This window comes from Salvelinus sp. IW2-2015, linkage group LG3 (genome assembly GCF_002910315.2).
Source record: "Salvelinus sp. IW2-2015 linkage group LG3, ASM291031v2, whole genome shotgun sequence".
NCBI classification, from domain to species: domain Eukaryota; kingdom Metazoa; phylum Chordata; class Actinopteri; order Salmoniformes; family Salmonidae; genus Salvelinus; species Salvelinus sp. IW2-2015.
Genome location: NC_036840.1, coordinates 4,043,733 through 4,066,330, shown reverse-complemented (window position 1 = coordinate 4,066,330; position 22,598 = coordinate 4,043,733). Strand labels below are relative to the sequence as shown.

The 22,598-nt window shown below is 42.6% G+C and overlaps 1 protein-coding gene across 1 annotated transcript; it reads left to right on the top strand.

The window, feature by feature from the left end:
- The first annotated feature begins 1,263 nt into the window (after nt 1-1,263).
- LOC111980981 (synaptotagmin-10-like) lies at nt 1,264-20,943 on the top strand. Its single transcript, XM_024012084.2, is given in 8 exon segments — nt 1,264-1,531; nt 12,373-12,673; nt 12,675-12,768; nt 12,771-12,934; nt 16,558-16,678; nt 18,316-18,487; nt 19,428-19,557; nt 20,415-20,943. Coding segments are annotated over 8 exon segments (1,251 nt in total). The 5' UTR covers nt 1,264-1,334; the 3' UTR covers nt 20,487-20,943.
- Nucleotides 20,944-22,598: the final 1,655 nt, after the last annotated feature.

Genomic DNA, 22,598 nt, shown 5'->3' with positions numbered 1-22,598 from the left:
TTCTACATGTGTTTTTTGTTGTAGAATTTACCAGAAATAATAAGCTATATCATAACAACATGTCATTATTCCCTCTGGGTTGATGTGAGTTGCATAAAACTGTAGCAGTGTTGTTTCTGATGCAATAATGTCTCTGGTTTTGAGTAAAAGCCTAACAGATGGAAATTCAATCAGTCTGTCAGTCTGTCAGTCAATCAATCAATCTGCTGGATTGCATTTATTGCAGTAGATTGTTGCTCTTCTAAACTAAATGGAGTTAAATCCGTGATAATTACATCACAGTTACACAATGTATTATATTACTTGAAGAAGTGATAACTGCCTAGGCCTACCAGCTTGTGTCATTTCCATAACTACACTTACATTTGCAAACAAATTCAAATGAATTGTAAATCTCAGCAGTCTAGCATACCTGTTAAAGTTATTAGCCTGAAAAAGAAATCCATGGTTTTAGTGTCACATCATATAAAGTGGACTGATTGTTGCCTATAGATCTGGATCCTTGTTTTCATGTAGGCTTGGGCTTTGAGATGGGGAACCACAAAGCATAAGTGTCCTTGTGAGAGTGAATGAGCAACAGGAGAGAGAATAACACGGAGACAGAACACAGCAAAGAACATGACATCATGCAGTGCAATATCAGTGAGAAAGAACATATCTCCTGCACATTGCAATCCACACACAGGCGTATACTGTCCTACTTTAATTATCAGAAACCATACAATTGTGTAACATGCACACAATGGAATGCATAATGCATTTTGTAATAGCCTGTGGTAAATCTTGGTTTGTGTATGAAGCCTTGAACCATTATATATAGTTGCAGAAGAAGGGATTGTGGTTTCTGAAAGTTGATTTGTCAACTTGATCAAATATGGCCATGAAGAGCTATTTGTCTTTCCTTCCCATGTGAATGTCTTGGAATGAAGCTGTATGACTTTCTAACTTCCTCTGATCTTTACCAAACGAGGGCATTTGCAGCCTCCTCTTTTACAGCTTGCTTTCTCTCTTCTCTTTTTTCTCTTCCATGTTTGTCTGTCACGCTCCGTCCATCGCTTGCCCGTCCTCTCTCTCCCTCTGTCTCTCTTTCTATCTGTCACTGTTGATCTCTGTGGTCGCTCGTAGACATCTCTATCAGTCTCCTTGCTGTTGTCGTGGGTTTCTGTGGACTCGCCCTGTTGGTAGTCTCTCTCTTTGTCTTTTGGAAGCTGTGCTGGCCCATCTGGAGGAGCAAGGCCCTCTCGTCCCACGTCAACAATGGCCCCCGTGTCGGGATCCCCGAGGCCCCTCCGCCGGCCCCCCTGCCCGTCACACCCCTCCACAAGGTGGCACCAATGGAGGAGGAGATGAAGCCTGTGTCAGTGGTGAAGGTGAACGGGCGTTGCAGCTCCGTGAAGCTGCTAGAGGCGGCCATGAAGATCAGCCAGACATCCCCGGACATCCCTGCTGAGGTGCAGACGGCTCTCAGGGAGAGGTTGGGCCAGCAGGCCAAGATTCAGAGGCAGACCACCGACCCCACCTCGTCCTCCAGGTAACATTATTGGACCTCTCCCAGAGTAGTGTCTCTGTCACTTTCCTGTCTCTAGGTCTTAACATTCTGTTGGTGTCCATTTTTGGTTGCACTGGGTCCAAGGATTTCTGTGTTATGTTATGTCATATGCATGCACAGAGCTGTGCACACCTATAGTGAAGGCAGTGGAGGCTGCTCAGGGGAGGACGGCTCATAATAATGGCTGGAACTGAGCAAATGTAATGGCATCAAACACATGGAAACCATGTGTTTGATATATTTGATGCCATTCCACTTATCCCGCTCCAGCCATTACCACGAACCCGTCCTCCCCAATTAAGGTGCCACCAACCTCCTGTGAGTGTAGGTTATGTACATGATGCTTTCAAGCAAGTGACAGGTGACATCAAGTGGTAAATGATGACACTTGAACTGTACACATCAAGTATAGCCATGACAAATGTCAATAAGACAGTTCAGGAGAATTTGTGACGAATGACCTTAAAATGGCACAACACGTGCAAACTGGACGCTCAGTAGATGACCTGAAGGAACATCTCCCATGGTGCTCATCAACGGGGCGACAGCACGCCCCCTTGCTCCTCACACACACAAAAACCCTGTAATCACCCCAGACCACGTCTTGTGTTGGGCGGGCGTGAGTCACGCTGCCATGGCAACAGCGGTAAGCGACCCCGGTAATGAAACAATCTTCTCTTTGTTTTCGGGGACTGTGTTTAAACGAGCGCGTCTGTAATTAGCGCCGCCGCAGGTTGAGAACTGACGTGCTGCGAGGCGCTCGTCCTACTGAGACTCACTGAGCAGCTGCACTCCATCTCCTACAGGAAGCCATTATTGACACTTGCTTTAGTTTGTCATTAGGAACGTTGATGCAATTTATCGAGCCTGGCACTTTTCTTGAATTACACACTGACGAAGGGGGCAGAGAGAGCTAATTAAATAGTCTCTCTCATCACTTTTAGGGTTGAATCTCCCTCAGATGCTTTTGCAAGCTTTTCATCTCGGGGAAAAAATAACATAAGGAAAGATTCAAAGAAGGGGAGGACTTGTTGTACAGTGGCATGCGAAAGTATTCACCCCCATTGGCATTTTTCCCATTTTGTTGCCTTACAACCTGGAATTAAAATGTATTTTTTGGGGAAATGGAATCATTTGATGTACACAGCATGCCTACCACTTTTTTATTTATTTATTTATTTAACCTTTATTTAACCAGGTAGGCAAATTGAGAACACGTTCTCATTTACAATTGCGACCTGGCCAAGATAAAGCAAAGCAGTTCGACACATACAACAACACATAGTTACACATGGAGTAAAACAAACATATAGTCAATAATACAGTGAAAAAAAAAATAAGTCTATATACAATGTGAGCAAGTGAGGTGAGATAAGGGAGGTGAAGGCAAACAAATATATGTATAAATAACATAAAAATATAAAAGGCCATGGAGGCGAAGTGAGTACAACAGCAAGAGTAAAATAAACTAAAAAAAACAATGGAATGGTTGGTTTGCAGTGGAAGAAAGTGCAAAGTAGAGACAGAAATAATGGGGTGCAAAGGAGCAAAATAAATTAATAAATAAATACAGTAGGTAAAGAGGTAGTTGTTTGGGCTAAATTGTAGATGGGTTATGTACAGGTGCAGTAATCTATGAGCTGCTCTGACAGCTGGTGCTTAAAGCTAGTGAGGGAGATAGGTGTTTCCAGTTTCAGGATTTTTGTAGTTCGTTCCAGTCATTGGCAGCAGAGAACTGGAAGGAGAGGCGTCCAAAGGAAGAATTGGTTTTGGGGGTGACTAGAGAGATATACCTGCTGGAGCGCGTGCTACAGGTAGGTGCTGCTATGGGACCAGCGAGCTGAGATAAGGGGGGACTTTACCTACCAGGGTCTGTAGATGACCTGGAACCAGTGGGTTTGGCGACGAGTATGAAGCGAGGGCCAGCCAACGAGAGTGTACAGGTCGCAGTGGTGGGTAGTATATGGGGCTTTGGTGACAAAACGGATGGCACTGTGATAGACTGCATCCAATTTATTGAGTAGGGTTTTGGAGGCTATATTTGTAAATGACATCACCGAAGTCGAGGATTGGTAGGATGGTCAGTTTTACAAGGGTATGTTTGGCAGCATGAGTAAAGGATGCTTTGTTGCGGAATAGGAAGCCAATTCTAGATTTGACTTTGGATTGAGATGTTTGATGTGAGTCTGGAAGGAGAGTTTACAGTCTACCCAGACACCTAGGTATTTGTAGGTGTCCACATATTCTAGTCAGAGCCGTCCAAAGTAGTGATGTTGGACAGGCGGGCAGGGCAGGCAGCGATCGGTTGAAGAGCATGCATTTGGTTTTACTTGTATTTAAGAGCAGTTGGAGGCCACGGAAAGAGAGTTGTATGGCATTGAAGCTCGCCTGGAGGGTTGTTAACACAGTGTCAAAAGAAGGGCCAGAAGTATACAGAATAGTGTCGTCTGCGTAGAGGTGGATCAGAGAATCACCAGCAGCAACCGACATCATTGATGTAACAGAGAAGAGAGTCGGTCCAAGAATTGAACCCTGTGGCACCCCCATAGAGACTGCCAGAGGCCCGGACAACAGACCCTCCGATTTGACACACTGAACTCGATCAGAGAAGTAGTTGGTGAACCAGGCGAGGCAATCATTAGAGAAACCAAAGCTGTCGAGTCTGCCAATGAGGATGTGGTGATTGACAGAGTCAAAGGCCTTGGCCAGGTCAATGAATACGGCTGCACAGTATTGTTTCCTATCGATGGCGGTTACGATATCGTTTATGACCTTGAGCGTGGCTGAGGTGCACCCATGACCAGCTCTGAAACCAGATTGCATTGCGGAGAAGGTGTGGTGGGATTCGAAATGGTCGGTAATCTGTTTGTTGACTTGGCTTTCGAAGACCTTAGAAAGGCAGGGTAGGATAGATATAGGTCTGTAGCAGTTAGGGTCAAGGGTGTCCCCCCTTTGAAGAGGGGATAACCGCAGCTGCTTTCCAATCTTTGGGATCTCAGACGACACGAAAGAGAGGTTGAAGAGGCTAGTAATAGGGGTGGCAACAATTTCAGCAGATAGTTTTAGAAAGAAAGGGTCCAGATTATCTAGCCGGCTGATTTGTAAGGGTCCAGATTTTGCAGCTCATTTGAACATCAGCTGACTGTATTTGGGAGAAGAGAAATGGGGAAGGCTTGGGCGAGTAGCAGAGGGGAGGGCAGTGCTGTTGTCCGGGGTAGGGGTAGCCAGGTGGAAAGCATGGCCAGCCGTAGAAAAATGCTTATTGAAATTCTCAATTATAGTGATTTGTCGGTGGTGACAGTGTTTCCTATCTTCAGAGCGGTTGGAAGCTGGGAGGAGGTGTTCTTATTCTCCATGGACTTTACGGTGTCCCAGAACTTTTTTGAATTTGTGTTGCAGGAAGCAAATTTCTGCTTGAAAAAGCTAGCCTGGCTGTTCTAACTGCCTGTGTATATTGGTTTCTGGCTTCCCTGAAAAGTTGCATATCACGGGGCTGTTCAGTGCTAATGCAGAACGCCATAGGATGTTTTTCTGTTGGTTAAGGGCAGTCAGGTCAGGAAGAACCAAGGGCTATATCTGTTCCTGGTTCTAAATTTCTTGAATGGGGCATGCTTATTCAAGATGGTGAGGAAGGCATTTTAAAAAATGACCAGGCATCCTCTACTGACGGGATGAGATCAATATCCTTCCAGGATACCCCGCCAGGTCGATTAGAAGGCCTGCTCGCTGAAGTGTTTCAGGGAGCGTTTGACAGTGATGAGTGGAGGTCGTTTGACCGCTGACCCATTACGGATGCAGGCAATGAGGCAGTGATCGCTGAGATCTTGGTTGAAAACAGCAGAGGTGTATTTGGAGGGCAAGTTTGTTAGGATGATATCTATGAGGGTACCCGTGTTTACGGAATTGGGGTGGTACCTGGTAGGTTCATTGATAATTTGTGTGAGATTGAGGGCATCAAGCTTAGATTGTAGGGTGGCTGGGTGGTTGAGCATGTTCAAATTTAGTGTCGCCTAGCAGCACGAGCTCTGAAGATAGATGGGGGGCAATCAGTTCACATATAGTGTCCAGAGCACAGCTGGGGGCAGAGGGTGGTCTATAGCAGGCGGCAACGGTGGAGAGACTTGTTTTTAGAGAGGTGGATTTTTAAAAAGTAGAAGTTCAAATTGTTTGGGAACAGACCTGGATAGTATAACAGAACTCTGCAGGCAGTCTTTGCAGTAGATTGCAACACCGCCCTTTGGCCTTTCTATCTTGTCTGAAAATCTTGTAATTGGGGATGAAAATGTCTGAATTTTTGGTGGTCTTTCTAAGCCAGGATTCAGACACGGCTAAAACATCCGGGTTGGCAGAGTGTGCTAAAGCAGTGAACAAAACAAACTTAGGGAGGAGGCTTCTAATGTTAACATGCATGAAGCCAAGGCTATTACGGTTCAAGAAGTCATCAAAAGAGAGCGCCTGGGGAATAGGAGTGGAGCCAGGTACGCAGGGCCTGGATTCACCTCTACATCACCAGAGGAACAGAGGAGGAGTAGGATAAGGGTACGGCTAAAAGCTATGAGAATTGGTCGCCTAGAGCTACTAGAGCAGAGAGTAAAAGGAGGTTTCTGGGGCGAAAAATAGTTTAAAGGAATAATGTACAGACAAAGGTATGGTAGGATGTGAATACAGTGGAGGTAAACCTAGGTATTGAGTGATGATGAGAGAGATATTGTCTCTAGAAACATCATTGAAACACAGGTGATGTCATCGCATATGTGGGTGGTGGAACTGAGAGGTTGGATATGGTATAGAGAGCAGGGCTAGAATCTCTACAGTGAAATAAGCCATAAACACTAACCAGAACAGCAATGAACAAGGCATATTTACATTAAGGAGAGGCATGCTAATCGAGTGATCAATAAGGGTCCAGTGAGTAGAGGTTGGTTGGGGTCTTGGCGATCCAGACAGCTGGCCGGGTTATGGCTATCGGTAGCAGCATAGGATGGAGGTCTGTTTGTAGATACCTCGTGCGTTTCCGTCGGTAGGTTAGTGGGGTTCCGTGTAGTGGGGTTCCGTGTGGTAGAGGGATCAATCCAAATTGGCAAAATAGATATAGTGACCCAAGGAAAAAATAAAATAATAAATAAATAATATAATGTTGTCAATATACTTGTTCAAATAGCAGCCGATAAGACAGCTAACGATTAGCGGGCCTCAGATGAGCGTTCAGGTAACGTCGGGACGGAGGTGCCAGTTGGATAAATCCCTCGGGCAGATAACGTCGGCAGTCAGTCGCGGCAGTCAGTCGTGAAGGCCCGGTGGGGTTCCGTATCTGCAGCAGCAACAAAAGAAACGGGTCCGGATGGTGATGGAACTCCTCAGCTGGCTAGCTCCAGAATGATTAGAGTTTGCTCCGGGGTCGACGTAAGCCAATAGTCACACGGTTTGCAGCTAGCTAGCTGCGAAATCAAGGTGGAATCCGGGGAAACTGAGAGAAAAAGAGTCCCGGAATGCTACGGTCCGAGTCGCGTTGCACAAAAGTGCCGGTAGATTATCGAGCTAAAGGAATAGCTGATGACCACTAAACGTGGGCAGCTGAAACACCAACGCTAGCCAGCAAACCGGCTAATTTCGGGGCAGCTACAGATTAGCTTCTGGCTAGCTATCGGAGTAGCTTCTGGTTAGCTTTCAGGCTAGCTTCTGAATTAGCCCCTGGCTAGCTTCCACGATCGATTTTCAGATTGAGGTAAATAATACTTTTTGTAATTGGTGAAGCGGGTTGCAGGAAAGCTTTTGCAGGAAAGCTTTTGTAGTTGAMTTCTTGGATAATAAAATAGATAAAAGATATGCGAAGAAAGGTGTAAATATATATATATACAGGACACGAACAATACGGAACAGAAAAAGACGTCTGAACTGCTAAGCCACCTTGGACGTCGAAGACTTTGAAGATGCAACATATTTTGTATTGTGAAGCAAACAAGAAATAACACAAAAAAACAGAAAACTTGAGCGTGCATAACTATTCACCCCGCAAAATCAATACTTTGTTGAGACACCTTTTGCAGAAATTACAGCTGCAAGTCTCTTGGGGTATGTCTCTGTAAGCTTGGCACATCTAGCCACTGGGACTTTTGCCCATTTTTCAAGGCAAAACTGCTCCAGCTCCTTCAAGACGGATGGGTTCCGCTGGTGTACAGCAATCTTTAAGTCATACCACAGATTCTCAATTGGATTCAGGTCTGGGCTTTGGCTAGGCCATTCCAAGACATTGAAATGTTTCCCCTTAAACCACTCAAGTGTTTCTTTAGCAGTATGCTTAGGGTCATTGTCCTGCTGGAAGGTGAACCGCCGTCCCAGTCTCAAATCTCTGGAAGACTGAAACAGGTTTCCCTCAAGATTTTCCCTGTATTTAGCGCCATCCATCATTCCTTCAATTCTGACCAGTTTCCCAGTCCCTGCTGATGAAAAACATCCCCATGGTGTTCTCACGATGATGAGAGGTATTGGGTTTGTGCCAGACATAGCAATTTCCTTGATGGCCAAAAAGCTACATTTTATTCTCATCTGACCAGTGTACCTTCTTCTATATGTTTGGGGAGTCTCCCACATGCCTTTTGGCGAACACCAAATGTATTTGCTTATTTTTTTCTTTAAGCGATGGCTTTTTTCTGGCCACTCTTCCGTAAGCCCAGCTCTGTGGAGTGTACGGCTTAAAGTGGTCCTATGGACAGATACTCCAATCTCCGCTGTGGTGCTTTGCAGCTCCTCCAGGGTTATCTTTGGTCTCTTTGTTGCCTCTCTGATTAATGCCCTCCTTGCCTGGTCCATAAGTTTTGGTGGGCGGCCCTCTCTTGGCAGGTTTGTTGTAGTGCCATATTCTTTCCATTTTTAATAATGGATTTAATGGTGCTCCGTGGGATGTTCAAAGTTTCGGATATTTTTTATAACCCAACCCTGATCTGTACTTCTCCACAACTTGATCCTCAACTTGGTCCCCTCAACTTGGTCTTCATGGTGCCGCTTTCTTGGTGGTGCCCCTTGCTTAGTGGTGTTGCAGATTCTGGGGCCTTTCAGAACAGGTGTATATATACTGAGGTCATGTGACAGATCATGTGACACTTAGATTGCACACAGCTGGACTTTATTTAACTAATTATGTGACTTCTGAAGGTAATTGGTTGCGCCAGATCTTATTTAGGGGCTTCATAGCAAAGGGGGTGAATACATATGCACACACCACTTTTCAGTTTTTTATTTTTTATCATTTCTTGAAACAAGTAATTTTTTTATTTCACTTCACAAATGTGTACTATTTTGTGTATGTCCATTACATGAAATCCAAATAAAAATCCACTTAAATTACAGGTTGTAATGCAACAAAATAGGAAAAACGCCAAGGGGGATGAATACTTTTGCAAGGCACTGTATATGATTGAAAAGTATGATCAGTAGAGTTGATGGCAGGTCTATCATCATGTTACTGTTTATCTCTTGAAAGTATGTTTCCCAGTGCTCTCAGAGTAAGACACTTAAAAACATTTTACTGCAGTGGGCTAAATCGGGGACACACAGAGTGTTTTTTGGTAGTCTTATACAAATCTACTTTGAAACAAAAGTGTACACCTCACACACATGGTTATAGGCTTAAAAAAAATAAGACACCTGTACCATGTCAGATATAGAGTTGAAATGTATACAATTTGGAGTTTACATCCCAATATTACACTTAATATATACATCGTTGAAGACTGAAATATTACAAAACTGTTTGACATAGAAACACCAGATTTTCAGCTGTTTTTTTATAATGTTTATTAATTAGGAAATTAGGAAAAATAGTAATAACATTCCACCCATGAGGCCAATAGGTCGTTTGACTGCAGGAAAGGGCTACGAATATCTAAATATATCAGTTCGGCTGAATCTGAAGCACAAATTTTCAATACAAATCATCACAATCACAACACAAGTAAGGACTGCATCTATAGTACACCCAAGTAATTAGGAATAATTTGATGATGATACACTACATGAAGCATCCATTTTAGGAGACGTGGACAACGTATTAATGCGAGACGAGGTGGGAGGAGACGCTTGGTATCACTCTGGCCTTCAGGGCAAAACTATGAGGATTTGCAACCATGTGACTTGCAGAGCGGGTGATTACCATGGAGAAGAGCAACAGATACATTCTGTTAACATCGATCCTCTCCAACAGCTACATCAGTATTCACTGCTCATGCATTGTGCAGACACATTCTAAACAAAGGCAAGGGCAAAGTCAGAGAGAGAGAGAGTCTTGTACAGAATGTACTAGTCTACTCTAATTGTGATTTTCAGACATACCTCCACCAATCTCTGATTAAATGCTACAGAGCAGTATATATCAGTACATCACATCATCATATGTTACATCCATGCACAGCGACAGGTGGTATGAGATTGGAGATTTGTCATGCTGTTTTATTAGTGTACAACATTCTTCCCTGTGAGAGATAAAAAATTTACATTTTCCATGGTTCCTTTTTTACGGGCGGAAACAGAGATCTCTGACACATGCGAGAAGTACCATAATTTTGGGGGCTCCCGAGTGGTGCAGCGGTCTAAGGCACTCTATCGCAGTGCTAGAGGCATCACTACAGACCCTGTTTCGATTCCAGGCTGTATCACAACTGGCCATGATTGGGAGTCCTATAGGGCGTTGTCCGGGTTAGGGTTTGGCTGGGGTAGGCCTTGATTGTAAATAAGAATGTGTTCTTAACTGTCTTATCCAGAGCAACTTAAAGTAGTGAACGGATACATTCTTGTACTTCTTCCTCATACTAGTCCACCATGGGAATCAAACCCACAACCCTGGCATTGCAGGCACCATGCTCTACCAACTGAGCCACACAGGCTCAATGTGAGTATTGAGACTGAGAGCCCATCCCTGATCCTATAAGATTGAGAAAGTGGAGGATAGAAAATTGGTTATCTTATGGAAGAAAATAATGAATGTGGCTCTGGAGAAGAAGTGTATGTAGGGAGAGGTAGAGAAAGAGTGAATGTCTTTACTGGAGTTGGGATGGCAGGCCTGCTAAAAACTGATTCTGGGTCAGGGCTGACACAACAGAGAGGAATCTGTGGGCAAATGTGGATGAAATCCGCCAGCCTGCTCCATTATCAACTCTTCCAGTGTATACTATTCATCCTCTTGGATGCCGTACAGTGAATGTTCTAACAACTGTAGGAATCATGGGAGGTTGTAAATTGATGTCCCTTGTCTGATATAATAGGACTCCCAAAGTATCCTTCACAAAGAACATTGTGTCTTATTATGTCCCAGAAAATATGTTAGAACATGCAAGCACCTCTTCATATGAGGTTTGAATACAATGTGATGTTTTTTTCATATCCCATATGTGTTGTGTTTCCCAGATTTGTATAATTTGTACCAATACTGACCGTGTCGGATTAATGTGATCTTCTTATTTGTGTCAGTGGGGGGGGGGGGTGTTATCAGTTGCTAGGTGACAACCAGGAGAAGTACAGAACAGTGGTTTGCTCAAAGTATGTAAGTCATTATCAGTACATGGAACTGGGCTCAAGGTATCCCAGGTAATGTTATTTTCCAAAAGAAGTCCTGTGAAAAACAACTCACTCAGTCACGTAGCTTCTGAGCTTTGTAAGAGTTCAATCAGAAAGTAACTCCATCACTTTAAACCCAAAGCCAGTAACATCTTTCTCATTAATGCTGAGAGAATAGCTTAACAACATTAAAGTGTCAAAACAAATCACAACAAAAATGTTCCTATCAACAGTCATGCTAGAACTACAAGAAGAAACAAGGAATTGTAAAAACACTTCTGAAGAATAGTAAACTAGTATCATCAACATGAAAAAATAATTGCAGCCGCACACACAACCATGCATCTTTTGTCTTATAGATGCTGTTGGTTTCCAACATTTCAATAAGAGTAAGATTTAATAACTTCTCTCTCCTGAATCACTAGCTATGTTTCCTTTAACTGTTTCCTTAGATTTTTTTTGTCTACATTTAGAAAGTTTGCATAGAAAATAGAGGAGACAGTTGCCTGCTACGGTGCGTTTCCATTGAAATGTTTTGTGTCTATAAAACAGCTGGACTTAATGACATCGCCCCCCCCCCGCCCCCCCTCCCAGAATGATAAATAAAATTGAAGTGGTTGAAGTGTTCACATTATCCATATAGGACAATTGGTGACAGCTTGTATGCCATCCCACCTATCTGTTTCATGTCTCAGGTAGGCCACAAAAGCCAGCATGAATAGAATGCAAGAAATTACTCATATTTGCCGTATTCTCATTTGCCAATGTATCGCCGAGGTCCATGCCATGGTGAAATTTGCGCTCATGTAGATAATTGGATGGTGATACTTCCATCCAGCCTACCAGAAAAACAAGGCGACGCAATTCAGGAATTCTTGAAAGTCAGAACAATCCTTGTCCTGCAAAGAAACATGATTTGAATAGTTGAAAAGGTAGATTTAGCAGTATGCATTTACAATGAAATGTGGAGTTTTATAGTTCTGTGATGATGTGACGCACATACCTTCAAAATAATTGATCAAATCATCATTTATTAGAAAAACACAGTTTCCATTATCATTTGTCGGAATAAAGTTAAAAGACAAATCCACCCTGTCAAACAGATCAAAATGTTGTCGATATTTAGTACATTTCCATAGCTGTCGTTTCCATTACACGTCTCAATGTTGTTGTTTTTTTGCGACATTGCTTTTGTCTAATAACCCTGGGTCAATGGAAACCTGCCGATTGAAAGATACCAGGAACCATAGATGACTGATGTCCTTTTTCAACAGGCACAATTCATTCCGCCGCCATCTGCCTCGCCAGATGAACGTGACGAGTGTGGACTTCAGTATGGACACGCTCCCCATCCGCCAGTCGTCCACCGTAAGCATCGGCCGCATCAAGCCCGAGCTCTACAAGCAGAAGTCTGTGGACTCCGAGGACGGGACCCACGAGCCGGTGGAGACGTGCGGTAAGCTGAGCTTCTCCCTGCTCTACGACTACGAGGAACAGGCGCTGGTAGTCACGATCCTCAAGGCCCTGGAACTGCCGGCCAAGGACTTCACTGGCACCTCCGACCCTTACGTCAAGAATCTACTTGCTGCCAGAGAGACAGAAGAAGTTCCAGACGCGTGTCCACCGCAAGACGCTCAACCCCACGTTCGACGAGGCCTTCTGCTTCCCCGTGGAGTAGACCAGCTGTGCAACCGCAAACTGCACTTCAGTGTCTACGACTTTGACCGCTTCACCAGCCACGACATGATCGGCGAGGTGGTGGTGGACAACCTCTTCGAGCTCTCCGACCTCTCGAGGGAGGCAGTGGTGTGGAAGGACATTCACGCTGCGACCACGGTGAGTGGGCTGGGCCTCAGCTAGTTGAGATAGGTGTAGTACATGGAGGATATCAGTATGTGTGGAGATCATTGGATCAGTGATCTCAACAACTGATCGCTCTGTAAGTCGTAACTGTTAGTCGCTCTAGAAAATGACTCAATGATGGGTGAGTAGATTTCAGGGTGGAGCTGTGGTCAGTCTGCCATAGTTAACATTTGCATCATTTCTGATGGGTCGTGCACTGCACATGATCTGACTTATTTAGGGAAACACATGACAATGATCTCTCCATTTTCAAGTCTCTGTGCATTATTTGATTGGATGAGGTTTTAAGTCCTGGAATCATCAGCACTGTATTACATGACTGGTAAGTTGCATGTGTTGTATAGCCCCATTGCCAGGAGCAGTGAATTTAGAATCCAAGCACCCACACAACACCTCCAAAAACTGAAGTACACACTGTAGACCTAAATATAGCCATGGGCACAATTCTCCTTTGTTCCTCACCTTTATCACTTCACTGACATACTTGGGTATGATAGTGCAGTTTTATGAGCCCACACACTTCTTACTCCTCGGTAGCGTTATCACAGTTTGTTTACTCAACAGCTTCTGTTTATGAATATTATTGTGTGTTTTGGTGGCATTTTATTGTGTCTGATGGTCATGGAGATGGATTAATGGTTAATTAATCAGTTGATCTCTGAACGGTGTACTGTGGAAAACAGAACAAGAGTGGATTAACTTGAAATGCAGGTTTAGGTGGGTTTAAAGACTGGGTTCTTAGCCATTGGAGGGGGACAGACTGGGTATTAATGCAGTTAGCCCATGTCAACAGCCATGGTGTTAACTTCAACGTGTAGTTTGTCTCCAGGAAGTTTATACTGTTTGTGTTACATAATGTTTACTGTGTGCTGTGAGGAAATTACACGTTCAAAAGCTTGAGCATCTATACAGACATCAAGTTTACTGCTACTTTGACTGTGGTTGATAGTGTTGAACATGAGAGCTACAATTGAGCTCGGCTATTGAATATAATGTGAGACTTCTTTCAAGATTGCCGACAGGATAGAAGAAAAATTAAGCAATTATTGTAAATATTCAAGGATCTATTTTGTCTCCCTACATTGTTGTTAATGGTTAGACATATCTTTTGTCTGGTATTCGGTCGTTATTTATGTCTATCATGGGATCATTTTATCTCACCTTCCTGCATAGATTTTGTTTATACTGTCTCTGGCCAATTACATTGCCTGAATTGCCGTCCAACAGAGGGGAATGAGGATAAGGATGTTTGAATGGATAATGACTCACAGCAAATGCAGTTTGCCATACATTTTATTTTGACAGTGTTTCATTCCACCTTTTTTAATTTACATTAATGAGAGTCCTTTTAAAAGTGTCATCCTTTATGGAATGTATTTGGCGATGATCATTTATGGTGACTTTACTCATCACTGTCTGACAACAATGAATTGATTATTCTTGAGAGAAACTTGTTTTCCTGATGTTACAGACCTCTATCATGTGCTCTGGTGTACCAAAGTAGTGTGCACTTTGTGTTACCTCCTTCCTTGAATTCTCTAAAAAAACGAGTATGCAACTACATATGAACAGAAAAAACACAAGAAATTCAGAGGTTAGCCTAATTCGAAAAACCCTCTGTGTATTTACACTTCAAGCAATTTTCTATTTAATATGGAAGCAAAATTGCATGAAAGTAATTTGCCACAACAAATGACATTACATTCAGCTGAAGATTAGTGTGTATTGTATTTCAGAACCTCATTTCCCTGGGCTAGATTGATGTCTTTTTATGCATGTGACCTTTTGTGTCAATAGCATGGGTAGAAACCAGGCAGGGAAATGGGAGGGGTGTCAATGCCTAAAACAACCTGTGACCTGCCTATGAGAGGTTTGATGAGACGTTGAGTTTTTCCCGCCTTGCAGCTGTTTGTGTGGGTGTCCATGCTTAGATTGACAGTAGGGGACACAAAGGCAGTTGGACCCCACAATGGTTAGGTGGGTGGGGGTGGGGGTGGTGCTTTGGAACACACCATGGATGGAGGGCTGGGGGGGTATTGACGCTCTGTTATGATGTGCAGAACATCTGCTGAATGGCCAGAGGAGCTGGGTTTGGGAAGTCCTATGTGAGAGCTTCTAGGACTGGGAAGACATCCTCTGTTTCACATGTTACATTGTTATTGTGAAACTCCTGCATGTCAATACATTGATGATACTGGAAGACTTTGCGCAAACACATCTCAAGTAAGGATTCTGTCCATGGAGAGCAACTCTTGTGCCACCCTTATTCTAAGTGTATTTTTATATGGTGACATTAAAACAGTTATTTGGCTGTTGCCATAGGATAACCCTTTGAAMAACCCTTTTTGGTACCAGGTAGAACCCTTTTTGTTCCAGGTGGAACCCTACTGGGTTATATGTAGAACCCTTTCCCCGGAGAGTTTTACATGGAACCCAAAAGAGTTTTACCTAGTACCAAATAGGGTTCAACCAGGAACCAATAAGGGTTGTCCTATAGGTACAGCCAAAGAACCCTTTTGGAACCCTTTTTTGTAAGAGTGTATGTAACACACTAAACACACATCTGTGCACTAGTGAGATGCCTCCCAGTCAGTCCTCCTGTGTTCACTGGTTGGCCAATCAAATCTTGTGTCTGGAGTGCCACCTTAGGGGACTTTTTTTTAACTCCGATTAGGTATCAGTACAAGCACACCACGTCAGTACATCTTCTCTTTCAAGTCAGACCATCTGATGCTCTTTGCTCAGACTACAGTAGTGCTCCAGTCTAAACTGATCCATAAACACATTGTATTGAGGTGATTCCTCACGACACTAGAACCAAAAAAGTCCATTACTTTGGGGATTTTCACGAAATGTAATCCATAGAATTGGTCCTTTGGAGGAAGAATTGTTGACATATTTGACATTTGTATCAGGTTATTAGCTAGCTAGCTAATGAGGTAACATACCTGAACAAGGTGTTAACAGCCGTGAGTAGTTTAAGAATGGCCCACAACATGGGGCCCTTTCATTTGCCCAGGTGTTGCCGACGCATGCCAGATCATTCAATGTAGCGCCGGTAATATGGGTCAAAACCTTTGAACGGTTTGGGCTAGACACAAACCGTTTTCGCAGTAGTAACGGTTCAACCAACACGGTCACAAATATCTAGGGCACTCGGAAACAGTGGAACAACGAAGCCTAATCATTAACAACAATTATTATCTGGCTGATTTTTTTTCTAGGCACACTGGTGCTCCCAAATGAACATTAGCACAGCAAAATATTTAGAAGTGTTAGCGCTTTAAAACCCTGAATGTGACCAATCACAGTCCTCATTTTACTCATATTGTTGTACATCCTGCGAAATCACTAGCCGAAGGCGACCATTTTGAATACACATTCACTCTGCTGGTAATGCTTACAGATTGGATTTGTTCTAGTTTCGTGATGAATCACCCATTGTAAGAAAATCTATGTTCTCTCTCAGTTTTGAGGACACCTCTGGGTGTTCATACTTTGTCTAAAGCAATTTGAGCTAATTGCTTTCCTTAAAGAGTTATTCTACAGCAACAGTGCCCTTTCCTTGATGCAGTGTTCTCCTCGTCTTTCTCCAGGAGAGTGTGGATCTGGGGGAGATCATGTACTCTCTATGCTACCTGCCCACAGCAGGYCGGATGACACTGACAGTCATCAAGTGCCGGAACCTCAAAGCCATGGACATCACTGGCTCCTCAGGTAACAACCACAACAACAATACAAAACTCGCAGCCATTTAGGCTGGGCTTTAAAACATGATGGTTCTCTGAATAACAATGAGGGACGACTGTAAAGCTCTYAAGGAGCAAGCAACGAATCAGAAGGCATAGTTACGTGAGGCAACATGCTGTGCCTTAGATAAGAGTAGGCAGGGAGATACTTCTTTCATGTGTTGTCATTGTTTGTGGTGAAATTGTAGTAGAAGATACATTTGACATACCTTGTCAAAAAAAAGATCACTGAATTTAGCCAAACGCAATAATTGAATGTTGCCATCAGTAGCTGTGCATGGATAAAATCCCTGAGSAAGCCAAGCCAGTAAAAAAGCCATATTACAACCTATGTTGTGATAATTGCYTTGTTTTCTCTATAACCCATTCATTCATACACCACCATGGTATACAAGAAGGCCGTGACAACAGTCACACAGTGGCGGAAAAAATTCAACTACACATATGTTAGTTTCGTCATAAAACCGGAGAGCAACATCTGTCCGGTGAAGTCCACAAAGCAAATATTCAAACAGTTATATCACCTACAGCATGATCAAGCAATTTAATGTTTTCAACAGTTGTGAAACAACTACTGATTTAGAACCACGGAGTTACTACAAGTCAGCACAAAGACAACGGGAGCACTGCCCCCGATATTCCAGCACAATTTCAACTGAAACATTTAAACATCATCCAATAAACAAGGCTATATATGCTTAGTTTAATATTAGTTTAATATGCTGAAAACAAACTTAAAGATACCAAAAACAATTTAGTCCAATCAATGTTTCTAAATATCATGTGGCAGTCCATGGTATGTATTTCTGTCTGTGTGTGTGTACGTGCATGTGCGCGCAAGTTAAACAAAACATTTAGACTCACCCTACTTGTAGACTAGTTGAACGCCAATTAGGGTTGATTGGCAGGAACCCGGTTACCGAGATTTACCGCCCAAGGCTGGAACATTTATTCTCAGGATGGAACATTTGAAAAATACAGAGAAAATATGCAACCCTAACTCCAATGCCATCCTCCTCTCTTTCATGTTGGCAAAATGGTCTATGGCTCTGTCATAAAGTACACTTTTATTTTTTGTTGTCATAGGCTACCTAGCTAAAATGCTTGCTAGCCTAACTTCCTAGCATTGGCAACAATGAACCAGCTAAGTTAGCTAGCTAGTTAACCTGAGCCTACTAGGCTACATATTGAACTTCAATAGTCTCAGGTCAGTGGCACAACATATTCATTTATAGTTAGATCAAAATCGCCTTCATATTCACTGGCCTGTACAGAGTCCAAATCCCCATCTCCCCCAACATGTTATAGTCTTTTGGTCCAGACAGCATCAGAAACATGGGCTACACATACTGAGACAGAGAGGTGCTGTTTTCCTATCTCGGATGATTTTTCCAGTGAGATTCAGCTACTTGCGAATTGACGGAAAATTATGAAAACACAGAGAGAAACGAAAGATAAATGATTTATATACAGTATATATTTTTGTATTGGTCAAATATTTGGCGAAGCCTGGCTTCCCTTGGCATCCGTGAATACACCGCACTGGTTGCCATTACCTGCAATCTACACGACTGACTTCATGGAGATGCTATTTGTGGCACACAGATCCCTATGTAAAGGTTTCCCTGCTCTGTGACGGACGGAGACTGAAGAAGCGGAAAACCACCACCAAGAAAAGCACACTGAACCCAGTGTACAACGAGGCCATCATCTTTGACATCCCCCCAGAGAACGTGGAACAGGTCAGCCTGTCCATCATGGTGATGGACTATGACCGGTGAGTGACACCACAGTAAATACAACACCCACAATTCAACACATATGGTGGTCATAAGCATGCTTGTACAGTACACACCTACACTGAGTATATACAACATTAACAACACCTGGTCTTTCCATCACACAGACTGACAAGGTGAATCCAGGTGAAAGCTATGATCTCTTATTGATGTCACTTGTTAAATCCACGTCAATCAGTGTAGATGAAGGGGAGGAGACATGTTAAATAAGGATTGTTAAGCCTTGAGACAACTGAGACATGGATATGTGCCATTTAGAGGGTGAAAAGGCAAGGCAAAAGATTTAAGTGCATTTGAACAGGGTATGGTAGTAGGTGCCAGCCGCACCGGTTTGTGTTAAGAACTGCAATGCTGCTGGGTTTTTCACACTCAACAGTTTCTTGTGTGTATCAAGAATGGTCCACCACCCAAAGGACATCCAGCCAACTTGACACAACTGTGAGAAACATTGGAGTCAACATGGGCCAGCATGCGTGTGGAACGCTTTTGACACTTTGTAGAGTCCTTGCCCCGACGAATTGAGGCTGTTCTGAGTGCAAAAGAAGGGGAGGGGGGTTGCAACTCAATATTAAGAAGGTGTTCTTAATGTTTGGTATACTCAGTGTATATAGTCAACAAACAATTACTATTTTTTTAACATTTGCATCAAAGGAGGAAGGTGGAATGAGTAAGGTTCTAACTTTGAGTTGAACTTGAACTGAGGTGTACTTCATCAACAGAACTTTTCACTCAAATCCTGCAAGCGTCGCTACACAATATAATCATGACCACTTACCAGAATGCTCAGGAGCCACATAATTCACTGTAATTACCAAACCTAGTTTAGAATTATTTCATCAAACTAGCACTCAGCTTTTAGGAGGCACATCTTTTTTTTGTGCACTCAAGATATTGTGTGTGTGTGTGTAATGTCCACAGGGTGGGCCACAACGAGGTGATAGGTGTGTGTCGGACGGGGCCAGATGCTGAGGGCCTGGGGAGGTACCACTGGAACGAGATGCTGGCCTACCCACGCAAGCCCATTACGCACTGGCATGCCCTGGGAGAGGTAGAGGACTGTTCGTTTTTTTCCTTCAAAGTAAGAGGAGGTGCAATTCAATTGCAGGACTTTCCAGAGCTCCCACAATGCTTCGCTGCATCACTCTGGTTTTCTGAGAGAGCAGATAAAGCTAGAGGTTTTGCAGCCAATCATAGAGCTTGGGGAAATAACCCTGTCAATTTCAACAGAGATGTGTAATAGTGCAGCATGACAAAGARGCAAGGATGTTGTCTGTACTAGAACAAAGACCAATTTGATTCTAGAAACTTAAGGGCTAGTTTGAACTAGAAGCTTTTAAAGTAATTGGTGAGTTGGTGCCCTGATATCCACCCAGGATGGTTGGATGGGGGCACTAGCTCAATTTTTACGGTGTGTTCTCATAACTGGGGACCACATATTATAGTGGTGGGCCATCCCTTTTCATTGCTCTTCAGGAGTAGTAGAGAATGGAAGTTTTAATAGCACAATCTATAAACAATCTATGAACACAAGACGATATCCTTGAAAAATGCATGAATCATTCCAATCTTTATTTTCCGTAGAAATCCTTATTGACAGACGAGTACTTGAATTTTGACCCATCGGTTGCATAGGGGAAAGACTTCCCCTTGTGGTTGTGCATTCAACAAAGAGCCTTGTCATTKTATTTAGCTTGAACAAAGAAACAAGAATTGGAGGAATACTCGGCCTTTAACATGGCGTTCCTCTAAATCTAAAATACCTGTAGGATAAAAATCTATTGTTAATGCTTTCTTGAATCCGGGTACTTTAGAAAATGTATATTTAAACACAAAGCAATAGCATCTTTGGAGACCTAGCCAACTCTTGTTGAACTAACCCTTGTTAATTGTCTGTTTTGTCCACAGTGGCCAGGAAGAGCGACAAGCTTTGAGAGCCAGGGGTCCTGTCCTTCCCCCAAACCTCCACAAACTCCATAGGAAATGCGAATGGAACCATATGACCTGATAGCAGATTAACTAGATGTGTACAGCTGTAGTAACCARAATTCTGTCACTTAAAGACAGAAATGTCCAGTGCCAATGTCCGACTCATCCAGATGACAGTATTACCGTTCAAAAGTTTGGAGTCACTTAGAAATGTCCTTGTTTTTTAAAGAAAAGCAAAATTTTTGTCCATTAAAATAACATCAAATTGATCAGAAATACAGTGTAGACATTGTTAATGTTGTAAATGACTATTGTAGCTGGAAACGGCTGATTTTTTATGGAATATCTACATAGGTGTACAGAGGCCCATTATCAGCAACCATCACTCCTGTGTTCCAATGGCACGTTGTGTTAGCTAATCCAAGTTTATCATTTTAAAAGGCTTCATTAAATAGTGCCCGCAAAACACCAGTCTCAACGTCAACAGTGAAGAGGTGACTCCGGGATGCTGGCCTTCTAGGCAGAGTTCCTCTGTGTTCTTTTGCCCATCTTAATGTTTTATTTTTATTGGCCAGTCTGAGATATGGCTTTTTCTTAGCAACTCTGCCTAGAAGGCCAGCATCCCAGAGTCGCCTCTTCACTGCTGATGTTGAGACTGGTGTTTTGTGGGTACTATTTAATGAAGCTGCCAGTTGAGGACTTGTGATGCATCTGTTTCTCAAACTAGACTCTCCAATGTACTTGTCCTCTTGCTCAGTTGTGCACCAGGGCCTCCCACTCCTCTTTCTATTCTGTTTAGAGACAGTTTGCGCTGTTCTGTGAAGGGAGTAGTACACAGCGCTGTACGAGATCTTCAATTTCTCGCATGGAACAGCCTTCATTTCTCAGAACAAGAATAGACTGACAAGTTTCAGAACAAAGTTCTTTGTTTCTGGCCATTTTGAGCCTGTAATCGAACCCACAAATGCTCATGCTCCAGATACTCAACTAGTCTGAAGAAGGCCTGTTTTATTTCTTCTTTAATCAGCACAAAAGTTTTCAGCTGTGCTAACATAATTGCAAAAGGGTTTTCTAATGATCAATTAGCCTTTTAAAATAATAAACTTGGATTGGATAACACAACGTGCCATTGGAACACAGGAGTGATGGTTGCTGATAATGGGCCTCTGTACGCCTATGTAGATATTCCATTAAAAATCTGCTGTTTCCAGCTACAATAGACATTTACAACATGAACAATGTCTACATTGTATTTCTGATCAATTTGATGTTATTTTAATGGACAAAAACATGGACATTTCTTAGTGACCCCAAACTTTTGAACGGTAGTGTAGGTTGTGTTTAATCGTATAGGTCTATTGTATTAATCATCATCAGTCAGGACTCTACATTACAGAGTTATGACACAAACAACATTGGCAATGAAATTATGTCTTGCAGGAAGGGTTAGCCTACTTTTCAGGTAAATGCCCAGTGCAGTCAAAATTAGATTTTTCCTGTGTTGTGTATCATTGTACAACAGCTGATGAAACTAACACTGCAAAAGTGTGAACAAATTTCCTAAGAGTAGCTGATTGAAAATACAATCAATTTGGTATTTGGTATTTTACTAGGATCCCCATTAGCTGTTGCAAAAGCAGCATCTACTCTTCCTGGGGTCCACACAACACATGAAACATAATACAGAATGACATAATACAGAACATCATTAGACAAGAACAGCTCAAGAACAGAACTACATACATTACCGTGAATAGATTTGATTAATATAATCAATAACAAAGAGTTCCAAACTTCTCTGCCAATAACAGCTAGTTTTCAGTTTCCCCCTCCCCACTCAGACCACTTCTAGACAGTACTCGCAAAATTATTGCTTCAGAAATAGTATTTAGCTGAAAAGCCATTTTTATCCATTTGAATGGAAATCTATTACAGTCAGGTACTTATTTGTTAACCAGAAATGATTTGATATTGATATAAAATGACTGCATTGGGCCTTTAAAAACATTCTACAATATGGCCTGATTTTTGAAATGCTGTTATGGACCACACATGAGAATGCCTTATTCGTGGGATCACGACATTTTACATTTAATGTGAATTTACATATTTCCAAAGTTTGTGTCTTGAATAGTGTTATCCATGATGAATTCTCTAATTTGT